Source organism: Rhinoderma darwinii, chromosome 2 (genome assembly GCF_050947455.1).
Source record: "Rhinoderma darwinii isolate aRhiDar2 chromosome 2, aRhiDar2.hap1, whole genome shotgun sequence".
NCBI lineage: Eukaryota > Metazoa > Chordata > Amphibia > Anura > Rhinodermatidae > Rhinoderma > Rhinoderma darwinii.
Genome location: NC_134688.1, coordinates 318,043,913 through 318,059,338, shown reverse-complemented (window position 1 = coordinate 318,059,338; position 15,426 = coordinate 318,043,913). Strand labels below are relative to the sequence as shown.

Below are 15,426 nucleotides of genomic sequence, written 5' to 3'. Positions count from 1 at the left end.
TTTTGGTGCTGATGTCAATTACAGTGAACGAAAACATGGAGCAGGCAGTGACCGGTTAATGCTCTGGACTTTGATCTATTTAGCCAAATTGTATCCCACTGTAATGGCAGGGACCAATGTTAGCTTAGATCCACGCCATTAATCCCTTAAATGCAGCGGTCAAAAGCGATCGCTGCATTTAAGTGGTTTGCAGGTAATCGGCACCCCAGCACTGAAATTGCCGGGGTGCCGGTGGCTGCAATGGCAATTGGAGGCCTAATACTGGTCTCCCGGACTGCCTAGTACTGAAGCCTTCCAGGCCCGCCCGGATGCGGGGCCTGAAAGGCATCCGTAGCCGATGGGAAGATGGCGACGGCTCAGGAACTGAGCCTGCATCATAGAGCGTTGGATGTCAGCTGTATATTACAGTTGAGATCCACCTGTAACGGTAGGAACCGGAGTTAGCTCTGATCCCTGCCATTAACCCCTTAGGTGCAGCGATCGGTGCATCTTAGATATTGGTAGTAGATTGGCAGCCCTGCCATGCGATCGCAGGGCTGCCGACTCCTACAATCTGCCATTACGGAAGCTGATTAGGCTCCACCTGGAGACGAAGCCTAATCAGCTTGCTGTCAGTGAACGACTGACAGATCGACTACATTGCACTACATACATAGTGCAATGTATTAGAAAAAACAATTAATAAAAATTAGTGAAAAAACAGAAATAAACCATACACATTTGGTATCGCCGCGACCGTAACGGCCTGAACTATAAAAGTTTAATCTTATTTATTCCACGCGGTGAACAGCGTAAAAAAACCCCCGTAAAAACAATGCCAGAATTTCAGTTTTTTGGTCACTTTGCCCTACAAAAATTGGAATAAAAAGTGATCAAAAAGTCACATGCAACCAAAAATGGTACCAATAAAAACGATAGCTCGTCTCTCAAAAAGCAAGCCTTCATACAGCTCCGTCGACGATGAAAATTTAAAAATTATGGTTCTCACAACATGGCAAAATAAAAAATACATTCTTTTTACAAAAGTAATTTGAATGTGCAAAAAGTTGCAAAACATAAAAAAGCGCTATAATTTGATATCGCCATAATCGTACTGACCCGCAGAGTAAAGTTACCATGTAATTTATAATGCATGGTGAACTCTGTATAAAAAAAACTAAAAAAATATGCCAGAATTGCTGTTTTTTGTTCACCTTGCCTCCCAAAACATGGGATAAAAAGTGATCAAAAAGTCACATATATCCCAAAGTGGTACCAATAACAACTACAGCTCGTCCCACAAGAAAACAGCCTTCATGCCACTGCGTCTATGACAAAAGAAAGAATATGCAGTTGTGCAGGCCCGAGGGGAACATTTCTTCTGTTTTCAAGACGCGATTTATCAAGGCCCTAAAATTAGGGAACCAGGAAGGGTAGAGCCCAAACATATCTACTGGAAGAGAGGGTATCGTATTATACCAGGTCAACACTTTCCCACCAAAATTCCCCAAACTGTAAAGGTGCCGAGTGTGGACCAAAAGGGAGATAAGAAACAACATCATTTATCAGTGCGACACTGGCCAGTGCAGAAAGGATTGCTTCAGAGCGTAACACACATCTATGGATTATTTATTGTTTTTTTTTTAACCCTATATTATATCACATGACTATGCCCCTAATATACTCTGCCCAGCTTACATATACCCCCACATTATAAACTGAAATACCAGTAAAACTCCAAACAAATCCACGCTCCAAAAGCCAAATGGCGCTTCCTCTCGTCTGAGCACTAAAGTGTGCCAAAACAGCTGTTTACTTTCACATATATGTCATCACCATGCCTGGGAGAACCCTTTCAACAATTCTTGGGATGTGTGCCTCAAGTGGCACAAGCAGGGCATGACATATTTGCCAATGAAATGACAGATCTAGAAAAAAAAATTAAATTTTTACTTTGCACTATCCGTAGCGCATTGACTTATGGAAAAGACCTGTGGGGTGAAAATGCTCACTACACCGCTTAATAAATGCCTTGAGGGTTGGAGTTTCCAAAATGGGGTCACTTCTCAGGGGTTTCTTTTATTATTTCCCATCAGAACCCTGCAATTTTGTAAATTGCCAAATTAGGCCTCAATTTCGCATGGTACTCTTTCACTCCTGGGCCCGATTGAAAGTCCAGGCAAAAGATTAGGGCCACATGTAGGGTGTTTCTAAAACCGGGAAACACAGCGTAATAGTTAGAGAGCTGTCTTTCTACAGTGGCACAAGCTGTGCACCACATACTGGCATATCTGAAAAATTCTAATTTTCACTCTGCAACATCGAGTGCACACTAATTTCTGCAAAACACCTGCGGGGTTAACATGCTCACTAGACCCCTAGGTTAATACCTTGAGGGGTGTAGTTTCCAAAATGGGGTTCAATGGGGTTTCCACTGTTTTGGATCCACAGGGGCTTTGCAAATGCGACATAGCGTCCAAAAACCAATCCAACAAAATCTGAACTCTAAAAGCCAAATGGCGCTCCTTCCCTTCTGAGCCCTGCCGTATCCCCAAACAGCAGTTTATGACCACATATGGGGTATTGCCGTACTCGGGAGAAATTGCTTTACAAATGTTGGGGTTCTTAAATTTTGAGCTAAAGCTACGTCTTATTGAGTAAAAAGGATTTTTTTATTTTCACTGTCCAATTCTAATCACATCTATGAAACACCTGTGGGGTCAAATGCTTACTACACCCCTAGATTTATTCCTAGGGGTGTAGTTTCGTAAATTGAGTCACTTTTGGGTAGTTTCCACTGTACTAGTAGCTTAGGGGTTTTGCAAAAACAACATGGTGCCAAGATACCAAATCCAGCAAAATCTGTACTCCAAAAGCCAGGCGGCGCTCCTTCTCTTCTGAGCCCTGCTGTGTGCCAAAACAGCCGTTTATGACCACATATGGGGTATTTCTGTACTCCAGAGAAGTTGCTTTAAAAATGTTAGCGGGCTTTTTCTTCTTTATTCCTTGTGGATTTCATTTTCACGTCTGAAATCTATAAAACACCTGTGGGGTCAAAATGCTCACTACACTCCTAGATGAATTCCTTGTGGGGTGTTGTTTCCAGAATGGGGTATTTTTTGGGGTATTTTCTTTGTTTTGGCATCACAAGACCTATTCAAACCTGACATGGTGACTAACATGTATTCTAATAAAAAGAAGGCCCCAAAATCCTCTAGTTGCTCCTTTGCTTCTGAGGCCTGTGTTTCAGTCCATTAGCACACTAGGGCCACATGTGGGATATTTCTAAAAACTACAGAATCTGGGCAATAAATATTTAAGTGCGTTTCTCTAGTAAAACCTTCTGTTACAGATTTTTTTTTATTAAATATTAATTTCTGCAAAAAAAAAATAACATTTGTAAATTTCACCTCTACATTACTTTAATTCTTGTGAAACGCCTAAAGGGTTAAGAAACTTTCTAAATGTTGTTTTGAATACTTTGAGGGGTGCAGTTTTTAAAATGTGGTGATTTATGGGGGTTTGTATTGTATAGGCCCCTCAAAGCCACTTCACATCTGAACTGGTCCCCATAAAAATAGCCTTTTGAAGTTTTCTTGAAAATGTGAGAAATTTCTGTTAAAGTTCTAAGCCTTGTAACGTCCTAGAAAAATAAAAGGATGCTTAAAAAACAATGCCAACATTATGTAGACATATGGAAAATGTTAATTAGCAACTATTTTGTGTGGAATATTCTGTGTTACAAGCAGATACATTTAAATTTATAAAAATGCAAATTTTGTAATTGTTTTGCTAAATTTTGGTGTTTTTCACAATTAAATACTGAATGTATCGACCAAATTCTACCACTAACTCAAGGTCCAATGAGTCATGAGAAAACAATCTCAGAATCGCTTGGATAGGTAAAAGCATTCAAAGTTATTACCACATAAATTGACACGTCAGATTTTAAAAATAAGGCTCTGTCAGGAAGGTCAAAAGTGGCTGCGGCGGGAAGGGTTTAAGGTTTTAAGGAGAGAACTCTATTTTTATTTATATAAACCTGAATGAATTTGTAATCTAACTTTAATGGATATAAAAAAAATTAAGAGCCTCAAATCACTTATAAGGGAAATGTAATGACATTGACATTTTGATAACACTTTATATCAATAAGATAGTAAAAGTTCTCGGAGTATATAAAACAGAGGTAGGTGTATAGGTCTACACACAAGTAGAAGGTTAGCCATCAACATGAAGTGTTTAATTCTTGCTCTCATTTGTCTTCAGCTCTCAGAGGGGATTGTTAAGTAAGTAAACATTGTTTATTATTGTAATCGTTTTATAGTTCTATCATCTTCTTATTGTTCTGTACATAGAGTAATTATAAAACGACACGACTCAAAACAGACAAGATTCCATAGGAAATAGAGCTTTTCCTTTTCATTAGAGCCGCATGTTGATCAGTCAGACACATTGAGGCTCTCGTGTCACAATTCCTGACACAAATGTATCTTTACTGGAATGTGTGACCTTTCTTAGTTTTTACAAATGGACAGATTGTGTAACTGAGAAATTACAGTCATATACATCTTTCTTTTGATTGGACCTATACTATTAACTGCATGGCCCAAAAAAAGACACATTGCTCCAATTTAAATGGATAAATAAAAAATATATTTCATAGATGATGTTTTCTCAGAACTTTTTCACTCTACCCAATATTGAATCTGTTAGTTAAGGGCTAAATTATTTCAAACCCATTTATTTACCATGCAGCCATAATAACACATATTGTAAGTGTATATAGTAAGTATACAAGCTATAGGGCTATTAAGCTAAATTTGTATGTACATATTGATTTTTTTTGAAGCTTTTGTTTTTTTTAGGCTTGATCATTACAATTATATAGTTTCTAGAACTCTTTAAATCTCACTTTTTCACTTTTAAAGCTTAATGTCCTATTGAGGCTAAAACTACATGGCCACTTTTCAAATTGCATTCCTGCAGCTGTAACTCGATAGTTAAAATAAGAAAAAGTCATGCTACAAAAAGACTCCGTAGCCCTAATATAAAGTTGTTTTTAATGAGATATGGACATTTGTGGGTAAAGGAAATGATTGGCAAGAAATTGTCAAAGAAATTTCGTAAGCAGCAAAAATTTATGACATGACACATAGGCAGAACTAGCGTTACAAGCTTTTACATGTATTGTAGCTTAATTTCCTTAGATATTGAAGTTCACACCTTATGGTTTTATAAGAATAATAAAGGTGTTGAATGAGATAAAATAGGTCAGTTTTTCTAGCACCATTCCTGTTCATGGGCTTTGTTTGGCATGACAACTCAATCCCATTCTATTGAGTCCTCCAAAGTGAGAGCTGTTTTTGTACCCCTCTTCCAGGCATAAGCACACGGATTGCCCTGTAACCGAACTCAAAACTTGAAAATTAAGATGTGATTGCAAATCACCCCAATTCCCACCCCCACCATGTCACACATTCTCACAGGAGTCAAATAAGTCAAGATTTTGTGATTTGTTTGGCAAGGTTCTACACTAGAGAGCCAGTTGTCACTAACAAAATAATGTCTAAGTAGGGTAAAAAAAAATTACAAAAAATCTATTTTTGACTCTTCAAAAGTGTTGTATCTGGAATACAACCCTTAGTAAAGCCACTCTTGCTCTACTGGATCCTGCCTGTCCATTTATCAAATGCTTGGCCATTTCCCCTATATAGCTGGCCGCAGCCATCCTCTGCAATATCAGATAGTTGCCTTCAATTTAAAAAGGGGTTATATTCAAGTGATAACCCATTTAACCTTGGAAATACATTATTTTCTCAGCTTACTGGACCCTGTAAATAATTGACAATAAAGTATTGGGGTTAATTGAAGTCATACTTGAATTGCCAGGAATTGACAACTGATCCCTGAGTTTTATATATTTCTCCCAATAAATTTATTTTTTCTACATTACATCAATAGATCATCTAATACCTTCTGTGCTTAAAACGTCTAGTGTGAAAAGAGATATCACAGATGTAGCATTCTTTACTTTGACTCTTGACGTGTTAAATACACTATGGCAACAAACTTTAACTTGACTTTTTCAATGGCTTAAGTTATAAGTTTTCACGCTGCAGCATTAAACAGAGTCAAGACAAGGAATGCTACATCTGTAGTATGAAAACGCTGTATGTTGTTTATCAATCCTAAGAAATACATATCAATATAGATTCTTGTGAAGATTTCTCCTATAATAACTCTGAGATTTTCTTTTCAGAGTCCCCCTGAAGAGGTTCAAATCCATGAGAGAGGTGATGAGTGAACATGGCATCAAAGCCCCAAAGGTTGACCCCGCTACAAAGTATTACAACCAGTTTGCCACTGCTTATGAACCTTTGGAAAACTATATGGATGTGAGTAGTAATGATCTAACATTAGTTAACAGATTAGAAAACTAACTTGGCTGTAGGTTTTCACGGAGCGATATAGTAGTTATAGAACAAATAGTATTACTCAATATTTTTGTTTTCTCGTTCTGGATAGATGTCATACTATGGAGAAATTAGCATTGGCACACCACCCCAGAACTTCTTGGTTCTGTTTGATACTGGATCTTCTAACTTGTGGGTAGCTTCAACCTACTGTCAAAGCCAGGCATGCAGTAAGTAACTATAGATTGATTTAAATCAATGTTGTCATTGTCTATTAATGGCAGCAAAGAACAAAAAATGATCTCTCTGGGTAAAATTAACACACTCTGTTATGCCTAGTGCAAGGCCTGAGGGGTTGGTGCATGACATAGGTCTCAAAGAGGGCCACAGAGAGAATACCAGTCAGGCATGTACTAGGTATAACACACTAAAAATGTGCCTGGATTGCTCATTTAATTTGCTTTAAGTAGAACTCATACAACTTAACTTTATTCTAAGGTGCCATTCACAGTGCCATACATAACAGTGTTAGCCGCAGTATCCTCTATTAGTGCCAGCCACAGAGTGTGCCCTATTACAGTGCCAGCCACACATTACACAATTAGCACTCACCTTTTCCTGCTTGCACTCTGTGCATTTCTCTTGTTCTCCCTGACATGGAAAATACATATGAGCAGCCATCTGAGGGTGCTCTCATCTGTCTCCAAGATCTATAGTCAATGCAGGGAAAAGAGCATGGACACACATAAGGCTTCTATAAAGAGCCAGTCACACGGATACGTGTAGTACACCAGGCTGGCTTACAGCCTATTGATCGTGCCTATACTATTAGATTAGATGGGCTGCCCAACTAAGAAGTTCACCCCACTTAGAACTGATACTCCATCTCTCTTAACATCACAAGGCCGGACTGCATCCTGCAAAATGAATAAATATCAGGTATTATTAGGTATTTTGGTCAAAACACGCACGTTCGCAACCCGTGTGCAATTATAATACTAAGCAGCCACTCCCCTCGTGAATAGTAGGTGTGTGAGTGGCTGTTCATCAGTACTTTGCACCTGTGCCTACGCCCTCATATAACATTATGCCCTTTCTGCATCCCGTTAGGAACCTGTCCTTGTATCACTGAGCATGACTATTTTCTGTGATTTTAAGCACATCTAATCCCATTCTCTCTGCGATTTATTTAAAATACTTTATAGAATATCAGTTAGGAACGTTATTGTTCTAATAACTAATAGTCACAAATAGTTAATACACATGACAGTATTGGACAGGTATTGGTCCACAGAATATTAAAATGAAACACCAAAGCATTTGTTGACTTATAGGTTACATAGGTCATTGTTTTATCCTGGTGTTTAGAAAGATGTGTAGTTATCAGCTATATGCACTCTAAATTAATCTCTAGTATATCAGAGAAACATGCAATATAATGATTTATAAAGGAAATATTATATTGTGGATTATAACTGGTAAGCATGCTGATTTGGCACCATGATAAACATTGTTCATCTAGACGAATCATTGTTCTTTTTTAATATTTTTTTTTTAAAGAATGTTAGTTTACTAATATGTGTATTTATTTTCCCAGCCAATCACCCTTTGTTTAACCCAAGTCAGTCTTCCTCCTATACTTCAAACAACCAGCAATTCTCTCTTCAGTATGGGACTGGAAGCTTGACAGGAATCCTGGGATATGACACTGTCAATGTATGTCATGCTTCCATTCAAATTCTAACAGTAGCAAAAAATAATATGTATGTATGTATGTATATATATGTATATATATAGAAGAAATCCCACAGCACACCGGAGTAATCAAAAGAGTGGTTTATTCAGCCAACACAGCCGCAACGTTTCTGTCCTACTATGGGACCTTTTTCAAGCATGTATGTATATATATATATATATATATATATATATATATATACACATAGTTACATAGTTAGTACGGCTGAAAAAAGACACATGTCCATCAAGTTCAACCAAGGGACGGTAAAAGGGAAGGGAAAAATTTCTACACATAGGAGCTAATACTTTTTGGTTCTAGGAGATTATCTAACCATTTTTTAAAGCCATCTACTGTCCCTGCTGTGACCAGCTCCTGCGGTAGGCTATTCCATAGATTCACAGTTCTTACAGTAAAGAAGGCTTGTCGCCTCTGCAGGTTGAACCTTTTTTTCTCCAGACGGAGGGAGTGCCCCCTTGTTTTTTGAGGGGGTTTTACATGGAACAGGATTTCACCATATTTTTTGTATGTGCCATTAATATATTTATATAAATTAATCATGTCCCCCCTTAGTCATCTTTTTTCAAGGCTAAATAGGTTTAATTCTTTTAATCTTTCCTCATAACTTAGATTCTTCATGCCCCTAATTAGCTTCATTGCTCTTCTTTGTATTTTTTCCAACTCCAGGGCATCCTTTCTATAAACTGGAGCCCAGAACTGAACTGCATATTCTAGATGGGGCCTCACTAATGCTTTGTAAAGTGGTAATATTACATCCCTGTCCCGCGAGTCCATTCCTCTTTTAATACACGACAATATCCTGCTGGCCTTTGAAGAAGCTGATTGACACTGCATGCTGTTATTTAGTTTATGATTTACAAGTACACCCAGATCCTTCTCAACAAGTGAATCCGCCAGTGTAGCTCCCCCTAGAACATATGATGCATGCAGATTGTTGGTACCCAGATGCATAACTTTACATTTATCTACATTAAACTTCATTTGCCAACTGGATGCCCAAACACTTAGTTTGTTTAAATCTGCTTGCAATTCACGAACATCTTCCATAGACTGAACTATATTACATAGCTTGGTGTCATCTGCAAAAATAGAAATAGTGCTATTAATCCCATCCTCTATATCATTAATAAAAATAAGTTGAATAATAGTGGTCCCAGCACAGAACCCTGGGGTACACCATTTATTACCGGGGACCATTCAGAGTAGGAATCATTGACCACAACTCTCTGGATACGGTCCTTGAGCCAATTCTCAATCCAATTACAAACTATATTTTCTAAACCTATAGTCCTTAATTTACCCATTAGGCGTCTATGGGGGACAGTGTCAAATGCCTTTGCAAAGTCCAAAAACACAATATGCACAGCGGCCCCTCTGTCTAGGCTTCTGCTCACCTCTTCATAAAAACAGATTAGGTTAGTTTGACAACTTCTGTCCTTAGTAAAACCGTGCTGGCTGTCACTTATAATACTATTTTTTGTCACATAATCCTGTATATAGTCCCTCAATAGCCCCTCAAACATTTTCCCCACGATGGATGTTAAGCTTACTGGTCTATTATTACCCGGGGAAGACCTAGAGCCTTTTTTGAAAATAGGCACCACATTTGCCCTGCGCCAGTCCCTTGGCACTATACCAGTCACTAGAGATTCTCTGAATATTATGAAAAGGAGGACAGAAATAACTGAACTAAGCTCTTTAAGAATTCTAGGGTTTAACCCATCTGGTCCCGGGGCCTTGTGCACATTTATTTTATTTAATTTAGCTTGGACCATATCTACATTCATCCAATTCAGTATATCAACTGATATATTAATAGCACTGTCACCGGCTACATCAGCTGCTCTTTCTTCAGTTGTATATACAGAGCTAAAGAACCCATTTAGTGACTCTGCCTTCTCTTGATCCCCTGTGACCAACTCCCCATTACCACTATCTAGGGGTCCTACATGTTCAGACCTTGGCTTTTTAGCATTTATATACTTGAAGAATTTTTTGGGATTTGTTTTACTATCCTTGGCCACCTGCCTTTCATTTTGTATTTTTTCTAATTTTATTACATTTTTACAGATTTTATTAAGCTCTTTATATTTTACAAAGGCTGCAGATGTACCCTCAGATTTGTATTTTTGAAATGCCCTTTTTTTGTCATGTATTGCCCCTTTCACAGAAGGTTTAAGCCATGTGGGATTTAATTTTAGTCGTTTATACTTCTTACCTATAGGAATAAATTTTGCACTATAATTACCCAAAGTAGATTTGAAAATCTCCCATTTATCATTTGTCCCATTATTTGACATTGGTTCTTCCCAGTCTATATCCTGAATTGCAGCCCTCATCCTAGGGAAATTGGCTTTCTTAAAATTAAATGTTTTTGCCCTCCCAGCCTGCGTTTGTTTTTTACAGTATAGGTAAAATGTAACTATATTGTGATCACTGTTACCAAGGTTTTCACGAACATTGACATTCCCAACAAGATCTGCATTATTAGAAATGACCAGATCCAACAGAGCTTCACCTCTAGTCGTGTCTTCCAGAAACTGGCCCATAAAATTTTCCTGCAACAGGTTGAGGAAATGTCTCCCCTTTGCAGTTAAAGCCGAACCATGACACCAATTAATATCCAGAAAATTAAAATCTCCCATTATCACTACAGTACCCGCCTGTGCAGCCCGCTCCATCTGTTTATATAGCTGACCTTCCATCTCCTCAGTTATATTGGGGGGTCTATAGATTACACCAAAAGTAATTTTTTCAGTGTTTACCTCCCTTTCTAGTTCCACCCACAAGGTTTCCACCTCCTCACAGTATTCATCCACTATTGTCTCTTTCACACTCGCCTTCATATCACTTCTCACATACAGACATACACCACCGCCTTTCCTATTTGTCCTGTCTTTCCGAAACAGTGTAAAACCCTGTAGATTTACAGCCCAGTCATGTGAAGAGTCCAGCCATGTTTCAGCAACACCAACTATATCTATATTTTCTTCCAGTACCAAGGCCTCCAGCTCCCCCATTTTGCTTGCTAGACTTCTGGCATTTGTGAACATACACTTTAACTTGCCTTTTTATTATCAGAAATGTGATTTGACATTATTTGTGCTTTTTTATTTACACTGCTGTTTTCTAACAAAAGGATCTCCTTATCCTGTTGTCTAGTCCTCTCCCCACATTGTTTCTCCCCCCACCAATATAGTCTGACCCCTCTCTAACCTGACTATCCCTTTTTTTTCTACTTTGACCTCCCTCCTCAGCCCTAGCTTAAATACTCCACCACCCCAGATAGAATTCTCTCCCCCAGCACAGCGGACCCCCTTCCATTTAGGTGCAAATCATCTTCAGAATACAGTTTGCACCCCAATGAAAAGTCAGCCCAGTGCTCTAGGAACCCAAAGCCTTCTCCTCTACACCAAGACTTAAGCCATGCATTTAACTCCCTGAGCTCCCGCTGTCTTTCCTGTGATGTGCATGGCACAGGCAGTATTCCTGAGAATACAACCTTGGAGGTCCTTCCCTTCAGCTTGTAGCCTAGTTCTTCTAAATTATTCTTAAGGCTCCTCCACCTACCATTTATTCTGTCACTGGTACCGACCTGGACCACAACAGCTGGATCATCACCAGCCCCTCCCAGCAATTTGTCCACCCGTTGTACCACATGCCGAACCCTGTCACCAGGGAGACCGCAAACCATTCGGTTGACGTGGTCTTGGCGACAAATTATTCTATCCGTCTTCCTGATTATAGAATCCCCTACGACAATTAATTGTCTTGGCTTACCTGCATTACCATCCCGCCGACTACTAGCTGGGCTGTTCTCCCAGCTGTTAGGGAGATCAGTATCCACTAGTGCTGCCATTTCTGAGACTGACACCCTCGCATCATCACTCAACTTGGCAATTTTGCTTCGAATGTCAGAAACAGGATTGGCCTTCCTTTTCTTGGACCCCTTTCTACTGCCCCTAACTACATCAACCCAGCTACTGGCCTGATCCTGCTAACCTATGTCTTCACCCTCCAGTTCTAAACCACTAACTGCATGCTCCGTGAGCAGCATGCTTTGCTCAAGATTGTCTATCGCCCTCAGTGTTGCATTTTTCTCCTCGAGATCTCTAATGCGAGCTTCCAGGTGACTAACATGCTCCGATCTGCCACAGAGAAATTCACCCTGGAACTCAGGCTCCAGTCATGCATACATATGGCAAACTGTGCACTGAAGAAAACCTCCAATCTTGCTGGCCATTATCCCAGTTACAAAAAAACAGCGAACAGTTGTTAATTCAACTATATATATATATATAGATTCTAGTAGTGGTTATGGAGGTTTTTCCACAATTCATTAAAAATTCGGACTGCAGACCATGTCGTCACTACCAATAGCTGGTATAGGCTTGGTCTTCGTCTACCCTTTTACTACCACCATTGTCCTTTTTCTTTGCTATCCATGGGACACTTCCTAAATAGATTGGTGGCCTGTAGCCAATCCCTCAATTACAATCATTGGTGACAGCAGATACGTGTACCCATTTTTAGAATTCTCATTCTCCGAAAAGAATAAATGTAGTACGCATTAGGGATGGAAAGGCTTTATACTGCAGGTAGTGATACTAAATCAGTGGCAAAATCAACCTGTGATACTACCGTCCCAGCTGTGGATAAATGTCTGTTGCTGTCAGGTAGTGCAATAAGACCCCCTCTTTATGAGCCTACAAATTTCTATACACTTCAAACATAAATGTTAAGTTTCAGCTTAGTTTTCCTTAACAGAGTTATGCTTAAACTACAAATGTCCTGGTAATGGTTAATACATATTCTCATCTCAAATAATTTGCTTTTTCATAGATCCAAAATATAGCTATTTCCCAGCAAGAGTTTGGCTTGAGTGAGACTGAACCTGGAACCAACTTTGTCTACGCTCAGTTTGATGGCATCCTGGGTTTGGCTTATCCATCTATTGCCGAGGGAGGAGCTACCACTGTGATGCAGGGAATGATCCAACAGAATCTCATTGATCAACCTATGTTTGGTTTCTACCTTAGTGGGTAAGATTGTAGTTTCTTGTTTAGTTACTCTATGTTATAACACGTAACCTGAACATAAATTCATTTGCATCATCTTGCAGAGAGAACTCTCAGAACGGTGGAGAAGTAGCTTTTGGAGGAGTTGATCAAAACTACTACTCAGGACAAATCTATTGGACTCCTGTCACATCTCAAACATACTGGCAAATTGGAATACAAGGGTAGTTACTCAAGTTTTGAAATAGATTTGAAAAAAAAAAATGTGTTCTCCACACTTTCCAATACTACACATTGTTGCAAACCATTTTAATGTTAACATTGTTACTGATTCAGTAGCTAAATATATCTATCTTCTTTAGGTTCTCCATCAATGGACAAGCTTCTGGTTGGTGTAGCCAAGGATGCCAGGGTATCGTAGACACTGGAACTTCTTTGCTGACTGCTCCTCAAGGAGTCTTCTCCACCCTCATGCAATACATTGGGGCACAAGAAGATCAGAATGGACAGGTAAGTTATATTAGCTGGATATGCTGAATAGTCTGAACAGAAGGTAGTCATTGGAATGCTAAAAATTTTATTTTTCTGTATATCTATCTAAGAATGAAATGTGGGATGCAAAACATTAGATAAGCAATGTCTACTTACTGTTATTTAACAAAAAGCAATTTCTACCATTCTACAATATGCATTTTTGGTTCCAAATGCACTCACATACACATTTTTTCTCCTCACAGAGATCATATAACTGTTTTCATTATGTGTGTAGATATTTTATTTTAACTTGATCACCTTAAATTGTATTAATATTTTTATTTCTTCTTGCAGTATGCTGTGAGCTGTAGTAACATTCAGGGTCTCCCCACAATTAGCTTTACCATTAGTGGAGTTTCATTTCCACTTCCACCATCTGCCTATGTTCTTCAGGTAGAATTCTTTCTTAAAAGACAATTTTTTATTATGTGCCACAAATCAAATAGTATTATTAATATTACATTTTATTGTGCTTTCATATTTAGAGCAATGGATACTGCACCATTGGTATTATGCCAACTTACCTGCCTTCTCAGAGTGGACAACCATTATGGATCCTTGGTGATGTCTTCCTCAGGTCTTACTACTCTGTGTATGATTTGGGCAACAATCAAGTTGGTTTTGCTAGTGCGGCATAGACATGCTGATCTAAATGGTCATCAGTGTGATTGTATCACTTAGTACTACCAAAGTAAAAATCAGTATGCAGAATTGGTATATGTCCGAGTCGTTTGATGTGCCATTAATAAAAGTTGTGTAATCAATTTATTGTGTCTAGTGTGTAGTTTTATGGTTTTCATATCAGTAGATAGAATTAAACCATAAGGTTATTTTTATGATGCAACTTAAAACTCAGACAAAGAATATCTGTTGTGTCAACGGTACCATAAAAGGGTGGAATAATGCATTAAAATGATTCCGTTGTGCAGAGACACATTTAATAGTACATCTGTACTCTTCCTTGTCCATATAAATATCTGATCAACTTATGTTGCAGCAACACAATACATAAAAACCTACAAACACAGTATGTGGTTCATCTATTCAGATCAATCACCAGAATGGGCAAGTGATATTTTCTGATTTACTTTGACTTTGGAATGATTGTTTGTGCCAGACAAGGTGGATTCAGTATGCCAGAAATTGTTTTAGATAGAATGGTAAACAAAAAAAGAAAACTATAAGCGAGTGCTGGTTATGTGGGGAAAAATTATCACTTACTAAGAGAATGTTCAAGCTGAAAGAACCATCACAATAACTCAAATAAACATGCACATCATATCAAACCTTGAAGTAGAGGTGCAACAACAGCAGAAGACCACACTAAATTCCTCTTCTGCCTGCTAAGAACAAGAAATTGAGGCTATAGTGGGTAGAGGCCCATGGGGACATTGCTGCAAATAAGGACTATACTACTGAATTGGACTGTTAAAGTATATGAGTGTATCAAGTAGTCCAAGCTTGAGGAAGTAGATATGAGTTTAGTGGCAGAAAAGGGTTATTGGTGTTTAACCACCATTAAATATCTGATCAGAACATCTAGCCCAGTTGGAGAGGAAATAAAGACTTCTATTACAAATAACGTGTTCCAGTTTCAAACTGTATTAACATCTGAATAAAATGGACAAATGAGAATGTACACTATATGGCCAAAAGTATGTGGACACCCTACCTAATTAACTAAGTCAGGTGTTTCAGCCACACAGGTTCATAAAATCAAGCA

General features: G+C 38.5%; 1 protein-coding gene across 1 annotated transcript; it reads left to right on the top strand.

The window, feature by feature from the left end:
- The first annotated feature begins 4,199 nt into the window (after nucleotides 1–4,199).
- Nucleotides 4,200–14,438, top strand: LOC142741238 (gastricsin-like). Its single transcript, XM_075850641.1, has 9 exons — nucleotides 4,200–4,268; nucleotides 6,242–6,377; nucleotides 6,508–6,625; nucleotides 7,993–8,111; nucleotides 12,994–13,193; nucleotides 13,274–13,393; nucleotides 13,532–13,679; nucleotides 13,998–14,096; nucleotides 14,189–14,438. The coding sequence occupies exons 1-9, from the start codon at nucleotides 4,213–4,215 to the stop codon at nucleotides 14,339–14,341; spliced, it is 1,149 nt and encodes a 382-aa protein (XP_075706756.1). The 5' UTR covers nucleotides 4,200–4,212; the 3' UTR covers nucleotides 14,342–14,438.
- The last annotated feature ends 988 nt before the right edge of the window (nucleotides 14,439–15,426 follow it).

Bases quoted from the DNA above. Each gene is read 5' to 3' on its own strand.
- LOC142741238 (XM_075850641.1), top strand. From the start codon at position 4,213: ATGAAGTGTTTAATTCTTGCTCTCATTTGTCTTCAGCTCTCAGAGGGG. The intron at 4,269-6,241 runs GTAAGTAAACAT...TTTTCTTTTCAG, and splicing joins CTCTCAGAGGGGATTGTTAA to AGTCCCCCTGAAGAGGTTCA. The intron at 14,097-14,188 runs GTAGAATTCTTT...TTTCATATTTAG, and splicing joins CATCTGCCTATGTTCTTCAG to AGCAATGGATACTGCACCAT.